Source organism: Lepisma saccharinum, chromosome 12 (assembly GCF_977018435.1).
Source record: "Lepisma saccharinum chromosome 12, izLepSacc3.1, whole genome shotgun sequence".
Taxonomy (NCBI): domain Eukaryota; kingdom Metazoa; phylum Arthropoda; class Insecta; order Zygentoma; family Lepismatidae; genus Lepisma; species Lepisma saccharinum.
The window spans coordinates 40,815,395-40,836,555 of record NC_139240.1 but is presented as its reverse complement, the minus strand read 5'-3'; the positions used below and the strand labels follow the sequence as shown (position 1 = coordinate 40,836,555).

Genomic DNA, 21,161 nt, shown 5'->3' with positions numbered 1-21,161 from the left:
TGCATTGAAGTAATATTTCCCTGGGTAAACACACGTTTGCGCATATTATGTACAATCCCGGTAACAACAACATCAAATGATAAATCATTCTCAACTTTGAGACGTTGAAGACCTATCTTCGAAATACCATTTGCGAAGAAAGATTAAATGGGTTAGCTGCTCTGAACATTCACTGGGATATAAAAGTTACTTGTGACGACATATTGTCAGAACTCGCACAGAAACCTCGATGCCTAAATTTCAGAATTTAAATTGTTGAACTGTGGTACCTTATTTATTACAGTCTTTAAGACATCAAGTAGTTTTAATCTCTTTAATGTTGTTGCAATGTTGAGTGTACATATTTTTTGTTTAAAAATTATATTTGAGCAATTAAATATAAAATATTAATAATTTGGAAATATTCAAGCAGGTGCTTTTATATGATGCAATAAAAACATGAAGCATCCATAGCAAATACATTGATTGCGTTCATTGGGGTAAAATCCAAGTATATTAATTATCTAATTTATTACAAGAAATTTGACCTGTGAACTGGAAAATGTATTGGATTCATAACCCCCCCCCTTACGAAAATCCTGGGCACGCGCCTGTTTGTGAGGCAAGTTATGTTTGTGAAAAAAAGTTACGCAACGAAATCATTGAATTGGACACGCATGGAATTATTAGAGCATGAAATCCATCCTAATCCTTTCTTACTATTGATATTAAAGGATTATTGCTCCACGTATTGGCTACACTGCCGAGATGTAAGCAGATAAAGAATGCTTGGAAAATGTTGCATCACAGCGTTTCAATAAGAGAAATTCAGGGTGCGATGAATTAAGCCGTGCCATTGGGGGAAGCCACAGTCACCAACATGTATATGTTTACGAGCGGAAAAGTTGGAGAGATTACAGCGACTGATAAGTTGTTGTAACAGAGAAGACCTTGCTGAAGCTTTCCGCTTGACCTTAGTCTGTTGTACAGTACGTTGCACGAACGAAAATGACTTACATTTCCGAGTCAGAAAACATGGGGAAAAGAGAAACGCACCAGTACAGTTAGTTACTTTTCTTCTGTGTGTGTGAATGGATTCTCTTGAAGTCATGTTGTTATTTTTAACACCCTGCATCTTTTTCGGTGAGTCTATATGCTTTCATAGTTATGGAGGTGCTTAATTTATATTTTGATGCAAATCCTTTCTTTTCTAAGGTATCGAAGTACTTTTGTGTACAGCGTGTACAATGGCATATCGCCTGCTGAATACTATTTTGTCGTATGTCCATCTGCACTAACTTCTCAGGAGAGCCGATTAAAGTTTGATTTTTGTGGATTTGGAATACATTACAAGATTTGAACAAACATTTTATTATTGTTGATAATTCACACCACCTGGCAACCAGATATGTCGCTTCTAAACGTGACGCATTTATATCTACGGAACGCGATAACATCATCAACTCATCTCCGACGAAAAGTGAGATACGACAAAACAGTATTCAGACGGCGATATGTGGGTAATTTGCACGAGGTTTAAATTACGTTGGCTGTAACTTCTGATGTGATTGGTTAGCTGCACTTTAAAAACATTCAAGAACATTTTTTTTTTAAATTTTAGGGAGAATTCACACCGAAGAAACACGCAACACGCAACACGCAACATGCAACATGCGACATGCAACACGCGACACTTGTGTTTCACACCGAAGAGACAAGATCCACGCGGCAAGCGACACTTGGTTTCTTTGCTCAGTTTGCATGATGGTACCGATATAATTGCATTAATCAGTTTATTAGTCACCCGAAAATAACGTAACAAGAGATATTGTTACATGTAAACTGCGTTGTAAAATTTGTGCAAGTTATTGAAACTTGGGAGAGGCATTTTGTGCACCAGAAAACTGAGAAATAATATGCACTGAAATCAAACTGTATACGCTAGACTTTTCAGCCTGAATAAAAATTGTACTCAACCTTCGCGAAACCATGTCACGGTATTCTTTTTTAAGTCAATGCCCTCAGCCGAAGAATTTTCCTCGTAAATCTTTACAGTATTGAAGATTTTATGCATGAATTAACATGTACCTATGAAATTAAATATTGATAAATAAATTCTAGCATAATCATAAGAGTAATAATTGTTTGATTACGTGTGTATATTTTTGACAAATATACAAATATGGAAGACAAAGTGGTAACGTCGTCTCCTTGTAATTAAGTGATCCCGGGTTCGTTAACCGGGGAGGCACCGGGCAGATCCAGTTCTGATTATTCTATTTGTGCATAAAATGGACTTAAAAAATGAAAACTCACAACTCAAATATGATATTGGGATTATGATAGTTGTCAACCAGTTTCAGCAGAACATTTCACAGCTCAGTATAGTTGATACCAGGGCACGGTATCGGGTCGCGGCCCGGTGGTTGAAAAACCATGCACTAGAGTACTTTACCATGTTAACTAATATAGTTTGGACTAAAGTGCCTCCATAAGCTGACTTTTTCAAATAAAAGCAGTCAGGTAAATGACCAAAACACGGCCTCTTTTCACGATGTTGAAAGCAAATTACAGCCGATAGATAACTGCATCAAAAAAACTTGATAAAGCGAAATGAACGTTGTGTTTAAATCTTAAAACATTGTTAAAACATTGTACATATCGATACTTTATTATATCAACAAATTAGAGGATCAAACATAATGCCGGTTGGGCTCTCTTCTAGAGTCTAAATACAGCTCGTTGGAATGAAGCATTCGCTGCGCATGCGCGAACAAGAAACTGAAGCAACACGATGCACGGTATTGAGAAAACGGCACAGTCCGAGAGGCACGTAAGCGACACGCGACACGTGCATCTTGCCGTGTCTCTTCGGTTCGAAAGGTTGCATTGATTACTGAGTGTTGGCTTCCAAGCGACACGTGTCTCGTGTTGCATGTTGCGTGTCGCGTGTTTCTTCGGTGTGAATTCTCCCTTAAGTACACTTTATGCACAGATAGGCTAAGCGAGACTGGACCTACAGTTTAAAGTGGAATGCGATCTACTACGTCATCGGTGAGGCCCTACTCAAGAATTGTGTTTCATATTTAAAACACATAGTGAGGAAACAATACACACGTATTGATTTTTTACATTCTACAATGATGTTTATATTAAATAAAAAATATCAATCATATTATTACAAAATTTAGTCCATGGATATGTTTCATTAATGAAGAAATGCTTCACTGAGAGAAAATAAACCTTTTTCACACTTGCAAAAGTTAACTCGGTCTACTTATGAAATATTTCTGGAGAGGTGCCTGCAAGTGTAATATAATTCTTTGCAATGTAAGGTTTACACTGCAAATTCATCTACTAGATTTAACTTCAACATTAGAGCTTCATATCACATTCAAAAATATGGGTTTTTCAATGTGTGCTGCGAAAAGGAAAGACAGACAACAAAGTAATGTTCCAAAAGAACAAATTTTACAAATCTAAACAAGACGTAGAGGATACTGCAACTACGTATATTCTTACGTGTACTAAAAATTTTTAAAATATAAAATTTGTAGCTGAACGAAGACGTGCTATCGGCTGATGTTTCTTTTGTTCCAGTTTTTGCACCAGTCTTGGCAAATTATAGGCAACACCCTTGTTTTATGGCAGCCAGAAATTTGACAAGTGCACCTGTCTGCGACAGTCTAGGAAGAACATTCCTCAACAATTTGGAGTTCGATTGCTTTTATAGGACGTCACATAGTAAGTATAAGCTTCCTTGCATATGTAAGAATAGCTGCTGTGTTTGATAACGGGAAAGTAAATTTGAGGTGAAAAGTTAAAAAATAATTTGCTCCTCGCATGTGTATCCCTGCATTCGCCACTGTTGTGACTGAACTCTCTTCCACGTAGTACACCCTGAACTGTATCTTGCATGCTAACGAGGCTCTGGCGTCTGGACTCACGGCCAGTGTAATCATCCGTTTGCCTCATGTTGTATGCCGACCCCCTTGGTGGAGTGGTTAGCACATCGCGCTACGACGCCAGGTGTCCCGGGTTCGAATCCCGGCCTGGGCATGGATGTTTGTGAGTGTCCATTTATCAATTTCATCATATCATCACTCATCCTCATCTTCGCAAATTAGCCAAACGTGGCACGAAGAGCGAAGTAAAATAAATCAAAAGCCTCGTGTTGCATGCTGTCATTGTGTCTTTGTTTCTGTCCTTTGATCCATTTCATGTTATTCTTATTCATCTTCGCGATTAGCCAAAAGTGGCAGAAAAGTGAAGCGAAATAAACCAACTCAATCAAGCAACGAGAAGAGAAAGAAAAGCAGATGAAGAAAGAGAGAAGGATAGAGAGGTTGAAAGGCAGAAAAGATAATATAAGTAAAGTGAAACAGAGATAGAAATAAAGAATGAGAGGAGAGAGAGAGAGAGAGAGAAAGGGAGAGAAGTAGACAGAAGTAGAGAAAAAGAGAGAGAGAGAAAGAAAGAAAGAAAAACGGAAGGAGGGATAAATAAAAAAGACAGAAAAGTCAGAGGAAAAGAAGAGAGGAAAGAAAAAGCAGAAAGAGAGAGAAGGAAAGTCGAAGGGAAATGAGACAAAGAGATAGAAAGAGAGAATGAGATGGGGGAAGAGAGGGAGAGAGAAGAGATAGACAAGATAAGAAAGAGGCGAGAAGTAGAGGAAGGAAGGAAGAGATATGAAAGAAAGATAGTCTTATCAGACATGAGACCTAGGGCCTGGGACTTTATGTTATAACATATATTTTATTTGGCATCAAATCGGATACTGGGGTGAGATCTTTACATATCTGATGAAAATCAGTCGAAATAGACAAACTTGATAAGGCATTTGACATATTTTACCAATTTCGTGTTTTTACAACATATTTCTTCAATTTTCTCGTAATAAGACATATTTCTGTATAATTTCGTAATTGTCTTGCATATAATCGGTTATTTTATAATTTATTTATTTTAATTTTATAATTCTTCCCTATAGCACAACGGATAGTTCATATTATCGATGGCAGGATAAGGAAATTACGAACGAACAAATTAAAGCAGATGTCATCTTCTTACCAACTAGTACAGAACAAAAATACCCCCTTTTTATAGCGAGCTTCCAATTATGCTTTACTTTCCACAAAGGTGTAAATTTGACATAATAGCAAATAACATTTTGGATAATTGCAGTGAACCATACAATATATTGTCAGTATTTTCCCACTACATTATATAGTTAAATGGATTCTGACTTCATTTAATACTCCACCCCCATCGATCTTCCCTGGAAGATACTGACATCCCGTATAATGAGACAAGTACTGTTGTTCATATTTTTGGCTTTACTGGGGATACTTCTGAATTTTTCTGACATATTTTTAATTTTTCATGACATATTTTTCCATTTTTTTAACATAATTACATACATATTTTAAAGTTTTATAGGACATAAAGTCCTGGGCCCTAGACATGACTATGAGACAGGTATCACCTGTACACTCTCCTCTTAGTAGTGCTTCTATTCGTTTCTTTATGCAGCATTTTTGCCCAAGATGCAGTTTCAAAATTGCGCTGTATAAATTACATATCCTTATCTGTGGTACTACTAAATTCGTGGCCCATTTTTAACTCCACCTGAAGGAAATCGACTTGCCATGCCACATCTTATCTATGCTCGAACACTTTAACGGCTTCGGCTATTATATCAACATTCTTTATTTGAAAGGGTGACTTTGATATTGTTTATTAAACGATTGCTGTACTACACATTTATGTTTTGGCTGCCGACGTGTAAGTTCCTGTGATGCAATTGAAGATGAACGAACACACATACGACATAGGTATATTATTGCATGCAGCTCAATGGATTATATCTGAATTTGAGTTGTATCGTCACGAATAGATGACCCCCTAACCTACTAACATTGAACAAATAGTTGCACACGCTGCATTACTCTCAATAAAACTTGATCCTATCCTGAGATAACTATTCTCATGAATTTAAAAGCGAGTCTGGCCTTGGTGCTACTTTCAGAATTATACGGAATTGTAATAAATGCATTAGGCCCACTCATGACAAAAACGATTGTAAAGCAAGGATAGAAGAGAAAAAAATTAAAAATCAAGCCAGAACACGATGGAAATAGGTAGGAAATAATAATTTGTTGATATTGGTTTATTAAAGTTCAATAAAGAAATACATATTGCCCAAATGCTGAAGTTGACTGAAAGTATACACTCGCATGAAAAAGGATAGACCTATTCATTGCGCATTGCACCGTTACAGAAACGCAGGGAGAGAATGCGGAGATAGGGTTCCATACATTCTTGATCGTGGTAATAGCGGATGTAATGTCGTTATCAGCATCATGCTCTGGGTCAGAACCGGCCCCAGATGAGTGCGGGGCCTAGGGCATACAATATACCCGGGGCCTATAACCAAATATTAACAGAGATTCTTGTTCCATAAATCTTTAGTCTGAAGTACATATGTGTCATATAATCTCAATGTAAACATTATTGCAATTAATAAACAATTAATTTGTATATTTCGTGTTATTACCTAAGAGCAGGGTGGATAAAAATCATGATTTTTATTGGAAAAATCATTTTTGTTGATTTTTTTTATTTAAATCGATTTTTAATGTTTTTTTAGAAAACACGCTTAAAATTGCTTGTATGGTTTTTGGCACCATACCTAAAGATATATGTTTTTTATGGATAGACTTTTTCTAGTAAACGGCCCCGTGAAATATTTGAACAGTTTGATTAAAGCAAATAAACATATGTAGTAAATATACATTTCTGTGTTTCTGATACAGTACCTACTGTGGAAATGTTTGTTGAGTGTGTTAATAAAACTATAATAATTTAAGTAACTTTCCTTCAAGTGAAAATAAAACATTCTGAATATACTCTAAAATTGAAAACTTAAAATATTAACTGAATTTTGGAGATTTTTTAAATGATAGTTTGAAAAATATCAGTTGCCATGTTTATTTACAGTTTAATGATAATGACACTATTTATGGTTTAATATGATTAGTATTTTGTAAATTTTTCTACACAAAATGTCTACTACGTATTTTTTCCTATGCAAATTATTGAATTTTAAATCAAGATAAATGTGTGTTTACATTTGAGCTTCACACCATCAGTAAATATATTTTATTTCTTTTTTTTTCCTTTTGTGGAACCTAATAAACATCATTAAATGATCATGAGATTAATGTATTTTCACCAAAAGTGATTCTGGTATCTACAAAATCCTTATGTTCATTATTCTATAAATTATTTATTTAAAGTAATTTAAATTAATCCACCTTGCCTAAGAGCAATAATCAGAACATGCTGAAGGTTAAAACCAAGAATTATGAGAAGCAAATATTAGTGTTTCTTTCATTTCCGATGTTCCAGGGTAAGGCTCATTATATTTAATTACATAACTGTGTATGTTCAATATCAAACTGTTATTTTACCTAAGTGGCAATTTTTTAATCATGTCTCTATCATAATTCTATTTTGTTTATTTTCATTGAATTTTAACGCTGTAGAGAATTTGCATGGTTTCATATAAAAAAATATTTTCATTTCATGATTTCCTTCTGTTATCAAACAAATTAGTTCATATAATTTTAAATTGAAATATTTGAGTATGATATTTATGCAGTGCTTAGTTTCGAAATTCAGTAACTTTGGATATTTTGAAGTATGTTAAAACAATACATGAAATCACAAGAAATCAGATTAGTTACCTAATTGCAAGGAATCCACGACATTTGCGACACCGTCGTATGCGACATTGTATGGAAAATATATTCCATGACAGTTGCGACACCGTTATCTGCGACACAAAGTGTAAATAGCTTCCCGTCACACTTTATCCAGGCTTAGGACTGGCAGCATAGTAGTATCTGACCGCGCCAACGTCGGTCGCTATTTAATATTCGCAATTCATTTGCACGTACTTATAACTAATTTGCACGGGTTTTAATTAATTTGCATGTACTTAGAATTCATTTGCGAGTATTTAGAGTACTTTACATTTATGTATTTGCATGTTTATAACTTTTATGAATATATATTTATTTATTTTATGAAAAATATGTATATAGAAGGTAATTAGAGGTACTAAACGCTATGCATATGGTTTTATATTCATTACTACAAAGTATGTAATGTATAAATCGATAATATTAATGTTTATAATATTGAAAATAAGAGTTTATGGTTTATGAACAGCTATGAACGGTGGTAATGGTACGAAAGAAGACGGTCCCGGTACTCGAACCCGCGATATGTAATATTATTAATTAGTACTATGTAATAATTGCATTATATTATGAAACACGATGATCTCAGACGCTAGACAGAATACTGTCTCAGAATCTCGACTCCGCTCTGATCCCAGACAGAGAGAATGAATTAATATTCCGCGCAGGTAGACGAGAAAGGAATTTGGGGAGTCTGCGTTCAAGGTCAAATGACGTCAGAACGTCAGAACAAAGAAGGAATCTGAATCACCAATCAGAGAACGCGTCGGTAGGTTTTCAGAACCGGTTTTTTCAAGGTTAACCAGTACGCAAGAACAGGGGAAAGCTATGCAATACTGTAGGGCAGGGGAGGGATTCAATCAGACAACAAAGGATGTCTGAGAAGGCGCAGCAAGGGTCAAATCTCTGAAGCTATGCGGTTTCCGCCGCCAATTAATATTCCGCTCAGGTTTGCCTCCAAGGCACAGGACGCTTTAGCGCAGGTTTTTTTTTATCTGTACTATGAAGAAGGGAGAGCTATTAGGGACGGGGCCTACAGTTTTCACCATTTGCTTTTATCACGGGGTAACGAACCTAGGACCCTTTGATTATTGATTTAGGTAGTAAATGTATGTTACTGTGTGCTATTTAACTTAATTTTGAGTTTATTTTTTACCAAACTTTGACTTTATGTCAAACATTTTCACAGCTTATCCTTATTTTTACCAAAATAACACTATTTGTACTATTCAGGCAACACTTTTATTAAATTTTGGACTCACAAAGACATTTTTTTCAACGTTTAACTTATTATTTTACAACTTTATATTAATTTTTTACCAAAATAACACTATTTGTACTAATCAGCAACATTTTTTATTAAATTTTGGACTCACAAAGACATTTTTTCAACTTTTAACTTATTATTTTACAACTTTAAGTTAATTTTTTACCAAAATAACACTATTTGTACTATTCAAGCAACATTTTTTATTAAATTTTGGACTCACAAAGACGTTTTTTCTACGTTTAACTTATTATTTTACAACTTTATATTAATTTTTTACCAAAATAACACTATTTGTACTAATCAGGCAACATTTTTTATTAAATTTTGGACTCACAAAGACATTTTTTCAACTTTTAACTTATTATTTTACAACTTTATGTTAATTTTTACCAAAATAACACTATTTGTACTATTCAGGCAACATTTTTTATTAAATTTTGTATTTACAAAGAGATTTTTTCAACTTTTAATTTATTATTTACAAGTTTATGCTTATTATTACCAAAATAACACAATTCAATCTGTTCAGGAAAGACTTTTAGTTATATTTTCGACACACAGAGTGTGTGATCTCAACTTCTATCTGTTTATTTCACAAGTTTAGGCTTATTATTACCAAAATAACACAATTCAATCTGTTCAGGAAAGACTTTTAGTTACATTTTCGACACACAGAGTGTGTGTTCTCAACTTCTATCTGTTTATTTCACAAGTTTAGGCTTATTATTACCAAAATAATACAATTCAATCTGTTCAGGAAAGACTTTTAGTTACATTTTCGACACACAGAGTGTGTGTTCTCAACTTCTATCTGTTTATTTCACAAGTTTAGGCTTATTATTACCAAAATAACACAATTCTATCTGTTCAGGAAAGATTTTTAGTTACATTTTCGACACACAGAGTGTGTGATCTCAACTTCTATCTGTTTATTTCACAAGTTTAGGCTTATTATTACTCAAATAACACAATTTAATCCAGTCAGGAAGGATTTGTTATTATATTTTGGATGCACAAAGAGATGTTTTCAACTTTTTTTACTGATTTTTTGCAGGGTATGTATTAATTTTTATTTATTTTGTTTTGTATTATATATACATTTACAAATTTTTAACTTAGAGTTTAGTATTTATTTAAATATTTTCGAAAACACTAAAGAAAAAGTACTTTTAGCTAAAATGTAAGCCACAGAATATATTATTATTATTATTATTATTATTATTATTATTATTATTATTATTATTATTATTATTATTATTATTAGGGTTTACTGATTTCCACTATGCTATTTTTGGTTCTGTATTTCTATATGTATTTATTTAGGTCAGGTTACGCCTGCTACGTAGGAAAGTTTGTTTATTTTAGAGTTTGCTGAGTATTTTGTTACTCATATACTAGTTAAAGTTTTCTAAATATATCAGGTAGGGCTCCATCCATATACTTTTGTTTTTGCTGTTTGGAGATGATGTGATCAGCATCACTCTCCATTTGCTTTTTATTTTATGTACCCAATTTTATTTTGAGGCTTAGTGAATTCTAGAGCTATTTATGCAGGAGAGAGGGCTTGAAAATTTTGATCTCAGATAACCTACTACTATTTGTCAGAGTATTTTAAAGGATATTTTATATTTATTATGTGCCACTAGAATATCAAAGCTTGCTTAATTTTTATGTCTGTAACGCTGTTATTGTATTTCTAGCTAAGGCTTACTGGATAAAGTACACGAAATGTTTATCATTTCGACTATTTACCTTTATACGAGGCCAAATTTTTAGTGTAACGAAAATTATTGTGTGTCTATAAAGACTGAAATTCCTTTATCGATGGGTCCATAACTGGACGCTTACCAACATTGTTCCTTTTTTTTATTTTTAAATATAACCATTTATCAATGTATTGACAATTCACAGGACAAGACGAAGTTCAAAGACGACTGACTACATATATGAACCATAGGTCCATTTGCTAAACTTTTTTTCTATGCTAGAAGAATAATTTAGCCTTATAGCCTTTTTCAAAGTATTTTTGAAGTATTACTGGTTTTTTGGGTGCATCAACACTTGGGTTATTTCCATTTGGTTTATTATACGAGGCTACAATCACTATTTGAACACTGAAATCCTCTGATTGAAACTAAAAGCTTAGGCTGTAACTAGAGACTTAGTATGTATATCGACAATTTATAGGACAACACGAACCTTACAAAGGATTGTAGGTGATGTAGGCCCACACGCCAGAGCTTTGTTAACCTGCAAGAAGCATTTACAGCTAATGCTACGAGGAAATGAGGTTGATTTTTTACTGTTTCATAAGAATGCTATTTTTTACACAACCAATATATGCTTTTTCAAGTAACTACATGTACCAGAAGCACTTACAGGCCAACTCTAACTAGACTTCGACTTATTCTATATCAGGTGCTACATTTATAAATAACTATGATTGTGTATATTTCTGAGGAAGTACGCAAAAGCAGATTACCCGATTAAAGTATCTGAACAACAGATTTTTCTATGCAAGTATATTTTTATTGACTGGATTATTTAACAGATCAAACAGGAAGACTGCAAAATTCATTAAATGTAGTTCTATAGTATAGGTGGTTTCAGAGATATAAAAAGAACAAATATAAGATTTCGCTTTTTTTTGCTTCTGAGGCTAATCGCGACGCTAAGGGTAAATGGCGAGGAAATGTAACGGAGGAGAAACAGTCCCAAAAGTTATGGGCTGCATGTAAATTAATATCACAGAGATATTACAGTAGGTGTAGGTTCTACCACCAGAACTTTTCTATTATAATAATACTGGTTATGCTGTACTGTTAGCTAAAGATGCTGATATTTGAGAAACTTAAAAGCTTACTTACGACTTACTGTTGCACAAGATCCGATGACAAAATTTAAAAATTGTAATCGCCCAGACAGGGACTCGAACCCTGGACAGATAGGTTAAAAGTCTAACGCTATACCAACTAAGCTATCTGGGCACAAGGTATTGTTTTCTTGAAAAGTTAGTTATGTTAAGAAATATATTGAAACATTTGAGAACACTCTTGGTCTGGTTCGACAGAGAAGGAGACAGCATTTCCAAATTTTTACAGACTGGGTGTATTTTTCCACTATAGGGGCCTTTACTATATGTAATTCGAAACGTTAAAGTTCATCTAGCTTCCAGAATTGAGGTAAAGATTGTGTTTGGCGAGATTAACAAGTTACAATTATATCCCGTTACGGACAAATAAAGCTAAAACTCTCAGATTTACTGTACTAGCCAAGTTTTAGTAACATTTTCTTCACTTTAGTACAAATACCAAAGAAATAGGTATATTTTATTTATAATTTGACAAAATGTACTAGTATTTAATTCACAAAGTTAGGTAAAAAACAGTATTTTTAAAAAATATTGTTACTGCCTTCAAATGTTATGTTATTTAGCCACTAACAACTGGTTTACACTGTTTGGCATCCTTTAAATAGGAAAAGAAGGAATTATTTGTTTAGTATTTTTATATTTATTTAAGAAAACAATTCTACAGTTTAACTTAATTTTAACAAATTGTTACTAATTTATATATCAAAGTTATGTTATTTAGAGTGTATGAAGGCGTATAAAGTTAATATTTGTACTTATCAGTTCAACTTACAATTATATTTTACACACAAAAGATAATGTTTACAGTTAAATTACTTGAATCAGAGAATAATATTTTACAGTAATTGATTCATTCAGCAGTAGTCAGTACTTTTATTCATCAGAAAGTTTTCTTAATTTTCTATTACGCATGCTATTTTGGGCTATTCTTAAAATGTATTTCTAGGGCAAACTGGTTTAATTTTCTGCTTATAATGCAAAGTTGACAGTTTTCGCAAAATGCATTGTACATTTGTTATATTCTATACTTACAATCCAAATATTATGCTTATTTAATGTATAACTAACTAACTCTCTAGCCTTCTTAAACCCGAATGTTCATGGCTGCAGCAACACATGCCTTTCATCTGTCCCTGTCCTGAGCAAGATCTATATACTCCTTTCCTTCCCTACCAATTTCCTTTAGGTCCATCTCTACATTATCCCTCCATCTTTGTTTTGGTCTTCCTATTGATCTTTTACCATCAGGTTTCCCAACAAGAATCCTGTATACTCTTCTTTCCTCTCCCATTCGTACCACATGATCTACACACCTAAGTCTTCTTGATTTAATCATTCTAATAATTGAATACAAATTATGTACTTCTAAATTATGTAATCTTCTCCACTCATCTGCCTCGTCATCTGTTTTAGGCCCAAATATTTTCCTAAGGATTTTATTTTCAAATACTCTCAATTTATGTTTCTAGCTTATACTGTAGTTATTATATTTTTTTCTATCAGCTTATTTTGAAATTAATATTATTAGGTATAGCCTTTGATTTATAACTATATTGCTTTTTTATCAATTTATCTAAGAGTACATGCAGACAAACACATGTGTACACACTTTTATGTAAATAGATATGCCTTTTTTCAATATTTTAGTATGAAGATTGCACTTTAGCTATTTAAGCAAGGGTAGGAAAGGTAGGATTTCTGAGAATTTGTTGCAGGATTTTGTTGTCCAAGTATAGATGAGAACTGAGCTGGGAGACTGTTTTGAACCTTTTCATGAGAGTTTGCATGTGAACTGTATGCAAATTGAGCACTATTGACTGCGCATGCTTCTAAGTTTTGCTGTTATTTTACATCAAGTCTGTGAGACTGTAGACAGTTTTCCCTTTTCAAGTTGTTTTTATTGATTGTATTTGTATATGTTTTGGGGACTTAGCAGTTTTATGTTATGAGGCAGTTTGTTGTAGAATATTTTTACCGGATTGTTTTGAGATATTGAGTGTCTGCTGTTTTACTTGTATTTATTTTCCTTCTTGAGTTGTGTATTTGACTATATTTTGTCCAAGTTCGTAGTATTTAGAATAATTGCTATTGACTTGTAGATGTAGGGAGTAATAATCCTTTGCAAGATGCTCTATACTTTAGTCTGAACATTATTCTTAGTGTTCACTTTTGAAGCCTTAGTATTCTGGTAGTATTATTAGTGTAGAGGTAAATTAGGCTGAAATGTAGGCATTTTTCTGATAAATTATACTCACTTAGTTGTTTCAGCAGGTAGAAGTTGCATGATGGTTTACTGCTGATGATGTTAATTTGCTCTTCTTATGTACTACGTATGATGTAGGTTACTTGAGTAATTGGAATTTTGTACTGAAAAAAGGATTGCTTGTCTATTTTATTCCTATGTTGTTGAGTTTGTCCATAAGCAAGCCATGTTTTTACTCTATGCTATGCCTTGGAAGAATCTAGATATATTGTGTTTGCAGTTTTATGTTTCTCTAAGGTTTCAGCTATGTAGTTTTTTAAACTGTGCTATGGGTGTGACTATTGATTTCTCTTTCTGGATCCCATGTTGGTTTCTGTGTATTCCTCTTGCTGCTTGAATTTGACTTAGGTTGCTTGCTTTTTTCTTTAACAACAAAAGAATTTACTCTAGTATAAAAACTTCTACTAACAAAAATGTACTATTATAACTTTTAATTTTAGAAAATTGTATTTTTAAAACTTTAACTTTGAAAAATTGATTTTTAATTATTTTAATTTTACATTAACTAACATATTTTACTTTAACAACAAAATAATTTACTCTAGTAAAAAAAACTTCTACTAACAAAAATGTACTATTATAACTTTTAATTTTAGAAAATTGTATTTTTAAAGCTTTAACTTTGAAAAATTGATGTTTAATTACTTTAATTTTACATTAACTAACAAATTTTACATTAACAACAAAATAATTTGCCCTAGTATAAAAACTTCTGCTAACAAAAATATACTATTATAACTTTTGATTTTTGAAAATTCTATTTTTAAAATTTTAACTTTGAAAAATTGAATTTTAACACACTTTGACTTTAACAATGTACTTTGATTTTTTTATGTAAAAGAATATTAAAAAAATAAAAAATACTGAACAAATAAACATATAAAGATCTAAGAAAAAAAGCAAGCAACCTAAGTCAAATTCAAGCAGCAAGAGGAATACACAGAAACCAACATGGGATCCAGAAAGAGAAATCAATAGTCACACCCATAGCACAGTTTAAAAAACTACATAGCTGAAACCTTAGAGAAAAATAAAACTGCAAACACAATATATCTAGACGGTGGAGGCACAAGTGGTTCGGATCCCACTTTAAACTGTAGGTCCAGTCCCGATTAGCCTTACTGTGCATAAAGCGGACTTAAAACAGCAACTCAAACCAAACCAAACAATATATCTAGATTCTTCCAAGGCATAGCATAGAGTAAAAACATGGCTTGCTTATGGACAAACTCAACAACATAGGAATAAAATAGACAAGCAATCCTTTTTTCAGTACAAAATTCCAATTACTCAAGTAACCTACATCATACGTAGTACATAAGAAGAGCAAATTAACATCATCAGCAGTAAACCATCATGCAACTTCTACCTGCTGAAACAACTAAGTGAGTATAATTTATCAGAAAAATGCCTACATTTCAGCCTAATTTACCTCTACACTAATAATACTACCAGAATACTAAGGCTTCAAAAGTGAACACTAAGAATAATGTTCAGACTAAAGTATAGAGCATCTTGCAAAGGATTATTACTCCCTACATCTACAAGTCAATAGCAATTATTCTAAATACTACGAACTTGGACAAAATATAGTCAAATACACAACTCAAGAAGGAAAATAAATACAAGTAAAACAGCAGGCACTCAATATCTCAAAACAATCCGGTAAAAATATTCTACAACAAACTGCCTCATAACATAAAACTGCTAAGTCCCCAAAACATATACAAATACAATCAATAAAAACAACTTGAAAAGGGAAAACTGTCTACAGTCTCACAGACTTGATGTAAAATAACAGCAAAACTTAGAAGCATGCGCAGTCAATAGTGCTCAATTTGCATACAGTTCACATGCAAACTCTCATGAAAAGGTTCAAAACAGTCTCCCAGCTCAGTTCTCATCTATACTTGGACAACAAAATCCTGCAACAAATTCTCAGAAATCCTACCTTTCCTACCCTTGCTTAAATAGCTAAAGTGCAATCTTCATACTAAAATATTGAAAAAAGGCATATCTATTTACATAAAAGTGTGTACACATGTGTTTGTCTGCATGTACTCTTAGATAAATTGATAAAAAAGCAATATAGTTATAAATCAAAGGCTATACCTAATAATATTAATTTCAAAATAAGCTGATAGAAAAAAATATAATAACTACAGTATAAGCTAGAAACATAAATTGAGAGTATTTGAAAATAAAATCCTTAGGAAAATATTTGGGCCTAAAACAGATGACGAGGCAGATGAGTGGAGAAGATTACATAATTTAGAAGTACATAATTTGTATTCAATTATTAGAATGATTAAATCAAGAAGACTTAGGTGTGTAGATCATGTGGTACGAATGGGAGAGGAAAGAAGAGTATACAGGATTCTTGTTGGGAAACCTGATGGTAAAAGATCAATAGGAAGACCAAAACAAAGATGGAGGGATAATGTAGAGATGGACCTAAAGGAAATTGGTAGGGAAGGAAAGGAGTATATAGATCTTGCTCAGGACAGGGACAGATGAAAGGCATGTGTTGCTGCAGCCATGAACATTCGGGTTTAAGAAGGCTAGAGAGTTAGTTAGTTATACATTAAATAAGCATAATATTTGGATTGTAAGTATAGAATATAACAAATGTACAATGCATTTTGCGAAAACTGTCAACTTTGCATTATAAGCAGAAAATTAAACCAGTTTGCCCTAGAAATACATTTTAAGAATAGCCCAAAATAGCATGCGTAATAGAAAATTAAGAAAACTTTCTGATGCATAAAAGTACTGACTACTGCTGAATGAATCAATTACTGTAAAATATTATTCTCTGATTCAAGTAATTTAACTGTAAACATTATCTTTTGTGTGTAAAATATAATTGTAAGTTGAACTGATAAGTACAAATATTAACTTTATACGCCTTCATACACTCTAAATAACATAACTTTGATATATAAATTAGTAACAATTTGTTAAAATTAAGTTAAACTGTAGAATTGTTTTCTTAAATAAATATAAAAATACTAAACAAATAATTCCTTCTTTTCCTATTTAAAGGATGCCAAACAGTGTAAACCAGTTGTTAGTGGCTAAATAACATAACATTTGAAGGCAGTAACAATATTTTTTAAAAATACTGTTTTTTACCTAACTTTGTGAATTAAATACTAGTACATTTTGTCAAATTATAAATAAAATATACCTATTTCTTTGGTATTTGTACTAAAGTGAAGAAAATGTTACTAAAACTTGGCTAGTACAGTAAATCTGAGAGTTTTAGCTTTATTTGTCCGTAACGGGATATAATTGTAACTGGTTAATCTCGCCAAACACAATCTTTACCTCAATTCTGGAAGCTAGATGAACTTTAACGTTTCGAATTACATATAGTGAAGGCCCCTATAGTGGAAAAATACACCCAGTCTGTAAAAATTTGGAAATGCTGTCTCCTTCTCTGTCGAACCAGACCAAGAGTGTTCTCAAATGTTTCAATATATTTCTTAACATAACTAACTTTTCAAGAAAACAATACCTTGTGCCCAGATAGCTTAGTTGGTATAGCGTTAGACTTTTAACCTATCTGTCCAGGGTTCGAGTCCCTGTCTGGGCGATTACAATTTTTAAATTTTGTCATCGGATCTTGTGCAACAGTAAGTCGTAAGTAAGCTTTTAAGTTTCTCAAATATCAGCATCTTTAGCTAACAGTACAGCATAACTAGTATTATTATAATAGAAAAGTTCTGGTGGTAGAACCTACACCTACTGTAATATCTCTGTGATATTAATTTACATGCAGCCCATAACTTTTGGGACTGTTTCTCCTCCGTTACATTTCCTCGCCATTTACCCTTAGCGTCGCGATTAGCCTCAGAAGCAAAAAAAAGCGAAATCTTATATTTGTTCTTTTTATATCTCTGAAACCACCTATACTATAGAACTACATTTAATGAATTTTGCAGTCTTCCTGTTTGATCTGTTAAATAATCCAGTCAATAAAAATATACTTGCATAGAAAAATCTGTTGTTCAGATACTTTAATCGGGTAATCTGCTTTTGCGTACTTCCTCAGAAATATACACAATCATAGTTATTTATAAATGTAGCACCTGATATAGAATAAGTCGAAGTCTAGTTAGAGTTGGCCTGTAAGTGCTTCTGGTACATGTAGTTACTTGAAAAAGCATATATTGGTTGTGTAAAAAATAGCATTCTTATGAAACAGTAAAAAATCAACCTCATTTCCTCGTAGCATTAGCTGTAAATGCTTCTTGCAGGTTAACAAAGCTCTGGCGTGTGGGCCTACATCACCTACAATCCTTTGTAAGGTTCGTGTTGTCCTATAAATTGTCGATATACATACTAAGTCTCTAGTTACAGCCTAAGCTTTTAGTTTCAATCAGAGGATTTCAGTGTTCAAATAGTGATTGTAGCCTCGTATAATAAACCAAATGGAAATAACCCAAGTGTTGATGCACCCAAAAAACCAGTAATACTTCAAAAATACTTTGAAAAAGGCTATAAGGCTAAATTATTCTTCTAGCATAGAAAAAAAGTTTAGCAAATGGACCTATGGTTCATATATGTAGTCAGTCGTCTTTGAACTTCGTCTTGTCCTGTGAATTGTCAATACATTGATAAATGGTTATATTTAAAAATAAAAAAAGGAACAATGTTGGTAAGCATCCAGTTATGGACCCATCGATAAAGGAATTTCAGTCTTTATAGACACACAATAATTTTCGTTACACTAAAAATTTGGCCTCGTATAAAGGTAAATAGTCGAAATGATAAACATTTCGTGTACTTTATCCAGTAAGCCTTAGCTAGAAATACAATAACAGCGTTACAGACATAAAAATTAAGCAAGCTTTGATATTCTAGTGGCACATAATAAATATAAAATATCCTTTAAAATACTCTGACAAATAGTAGTAGGTTATCTGAGATCAAAATTTTCAAGCCCTCTCTCCTGCATAAATAGCTCTAGAATTCACTAAGCCTCAAAATAAAATTGGGTACATAAAATAAAAAGCAAATGGAGAGTGATGCTGATCACATCATCTCCAAACAGCAAAAACAAAAGTATATGGATGGAGCCCTACCTGATATATTTAGAAAACTTTAACTAGTATATGAGTAACAAAATACTCAGCAAACTCTAAAATAAACAAACTTTCCTACGTAGCAGGCGTAACCTGACCTAAATAAATACATATAGAAATACAGAACCAAAAATAGCATAGTGGAAATCAGTAAACCATAATAATAATAATAATAATAATAATAATAATAATAATAATAATAATAATAATAATAATAATATATTCTGTGGCTTACATTTTAGCTAAAAGTACTTTTTCTTTAGTGTTTTCGAAAATATTTAAATAAATACTAAACTCTAAGTTAAAAATTTGTAAATGTATATATAATACAAAACAAAATAAATAAAAATTAATACATACCCTGCAAAAAATCAGTAAAAAAAGTTGAAAACATCTCTTTGTGCATCCAAAATATAATAACAAATCCTTCCTGACTGGATTAAATTGTGTTATTTGAGTAATAATAAGCCTAAACTTGTGAAATAAACAGATAGAAGTTGAGATCACACACTCTGTGTGTCGAAAATGTAACTAAAAATCTTTCCTGAACAGATAGAATTGTGTTATTTTGGTAATAATAAGCCTAAACTTGTGAAATAAACAGATAGAAGTTGAGAACACACACTCTGTGTGTCGAAAATGTAACTAAAAGTCTTTCCTGAACAGATTGAATTGTATTATTTTGGTAATAATAAGCCTAAACTTGTGAAATAAACAGATAGAAGTTGAGAACACACACTCTGTGTGCCGAAAATGTAACTAAAAGTCCTTCCTGAACAGATTGAATTGTGTTATTTTGGTAATAATAAGCCTAAACTTGTGAAATAAACAGAAAGAAGTTGAGATCACACACTCTGTGTGTCGAAAATATAACTAAAAGTCTTTCCTGAACAGATTGAATTGTGTTATTTTGGTAATAATAAGCCTAAACTTGTGAAATAAACAGATAGAAGTTGAGAACACACACTCTGTGTGTCGAAAATGTAACTAAAAGTCCTTCCTGAACAGATTGAATTGTATTATTTTGGTAATAATAAGCCTAAACTTGTGAAATAAACAGATAGAAGTTGATAACACACACTCTGTGTGTCGAAAATGTAACTAAAAGTCTTTCCTGAACAGATTGAATTGTGTTATTTTGGTAATAATAAGCCTAAACTTGTGAAATAAACAGATAGAAGTTGAGATCACACACTCTGTGTGTCGAAAATATAACTAAAAGTCTTTCCTGAACAGATTGAATTGTGTTATTTTGGTAATAATAAGCATAAACTTGTAAATAATAAATTAAAAGTTGAAAAAATCTCTTTGTAAATACAAAATTTAATAAAAAATGTTGCCTGAATAGTACAAATAGTGTTATTTTGGTAAAAATTAACATAAAGTTGTAAAATAATAAGTTAAAAGTTGAAAAAATGTCTTTGTGAGTCCAAAATTTAATAAAAAATGTTGCCTGATTAGTACAAATAGTGTTATTTTGGTAAAAAATTAATATAAAGTTGTAAAATAATAAGTTAAACGTAGAAAAAACGTCTTTGTGAGTCCAAAATTTAATAAAAAATGTTGCTTGAATAGTACAAATAGTGTTATTTTGGTAAAAAATTAACTTAAAGTTGTAAAATAATAAGTTAAAAGTTGAAAAAATGTCTTTGTGAGTCCAAAATTTAATAAAAAATGTTGCTGATTAGTACAAATAGTGTTATTTTTTTAAAAAATTAATATAAAGTTGTAAAATAATAAGTTAAACGTTGAAAAAAATGTCTTTGTGAGTCCAAAATTTAATAAAAGTGTTGCCTGAATAGTACAAATAGTGTTATTTTGGTAAAAATAAGGATAAGCTGTGAAAATGTTTGACATAAAGTCAAAGTTTGGTAAAAAATAAACTCAAAATTAAGTTAAATAGCACACAGTAACATACATT

At 32.1% G+C, this 21,161-nt stretch overlaps 1 protein-coding gene across 1 annotated transcript in view; it reads left to right on the top strand.

Moving 5' to 3' along the window:
* The first annotated feature begins 873 nt into the window (after window positions 1-873).
* The window catches only part of LOC145996447 (serine protease inhibitor dipetalogastin-like), a 74,035-nt gene continuing 53,747 nt past the window's right edge, over window positions 874-21,161 (top strand). The window contains exons 1-2 of the mRNA XM_083132932.1: window positions 874-1,122; window positions 3,580-3,723. Of these exons, the coding sequence (XP_082989058.1) occupies window positions 1,071-1,122; window positions 3,580-3,723 (196 nt within the window). The 5' untranslated portion in view covers window positions 874-1,070. The remainder of the gene's footprint in view (window positions 1,123-3,579; window positions 3,724-21,161) is intronic.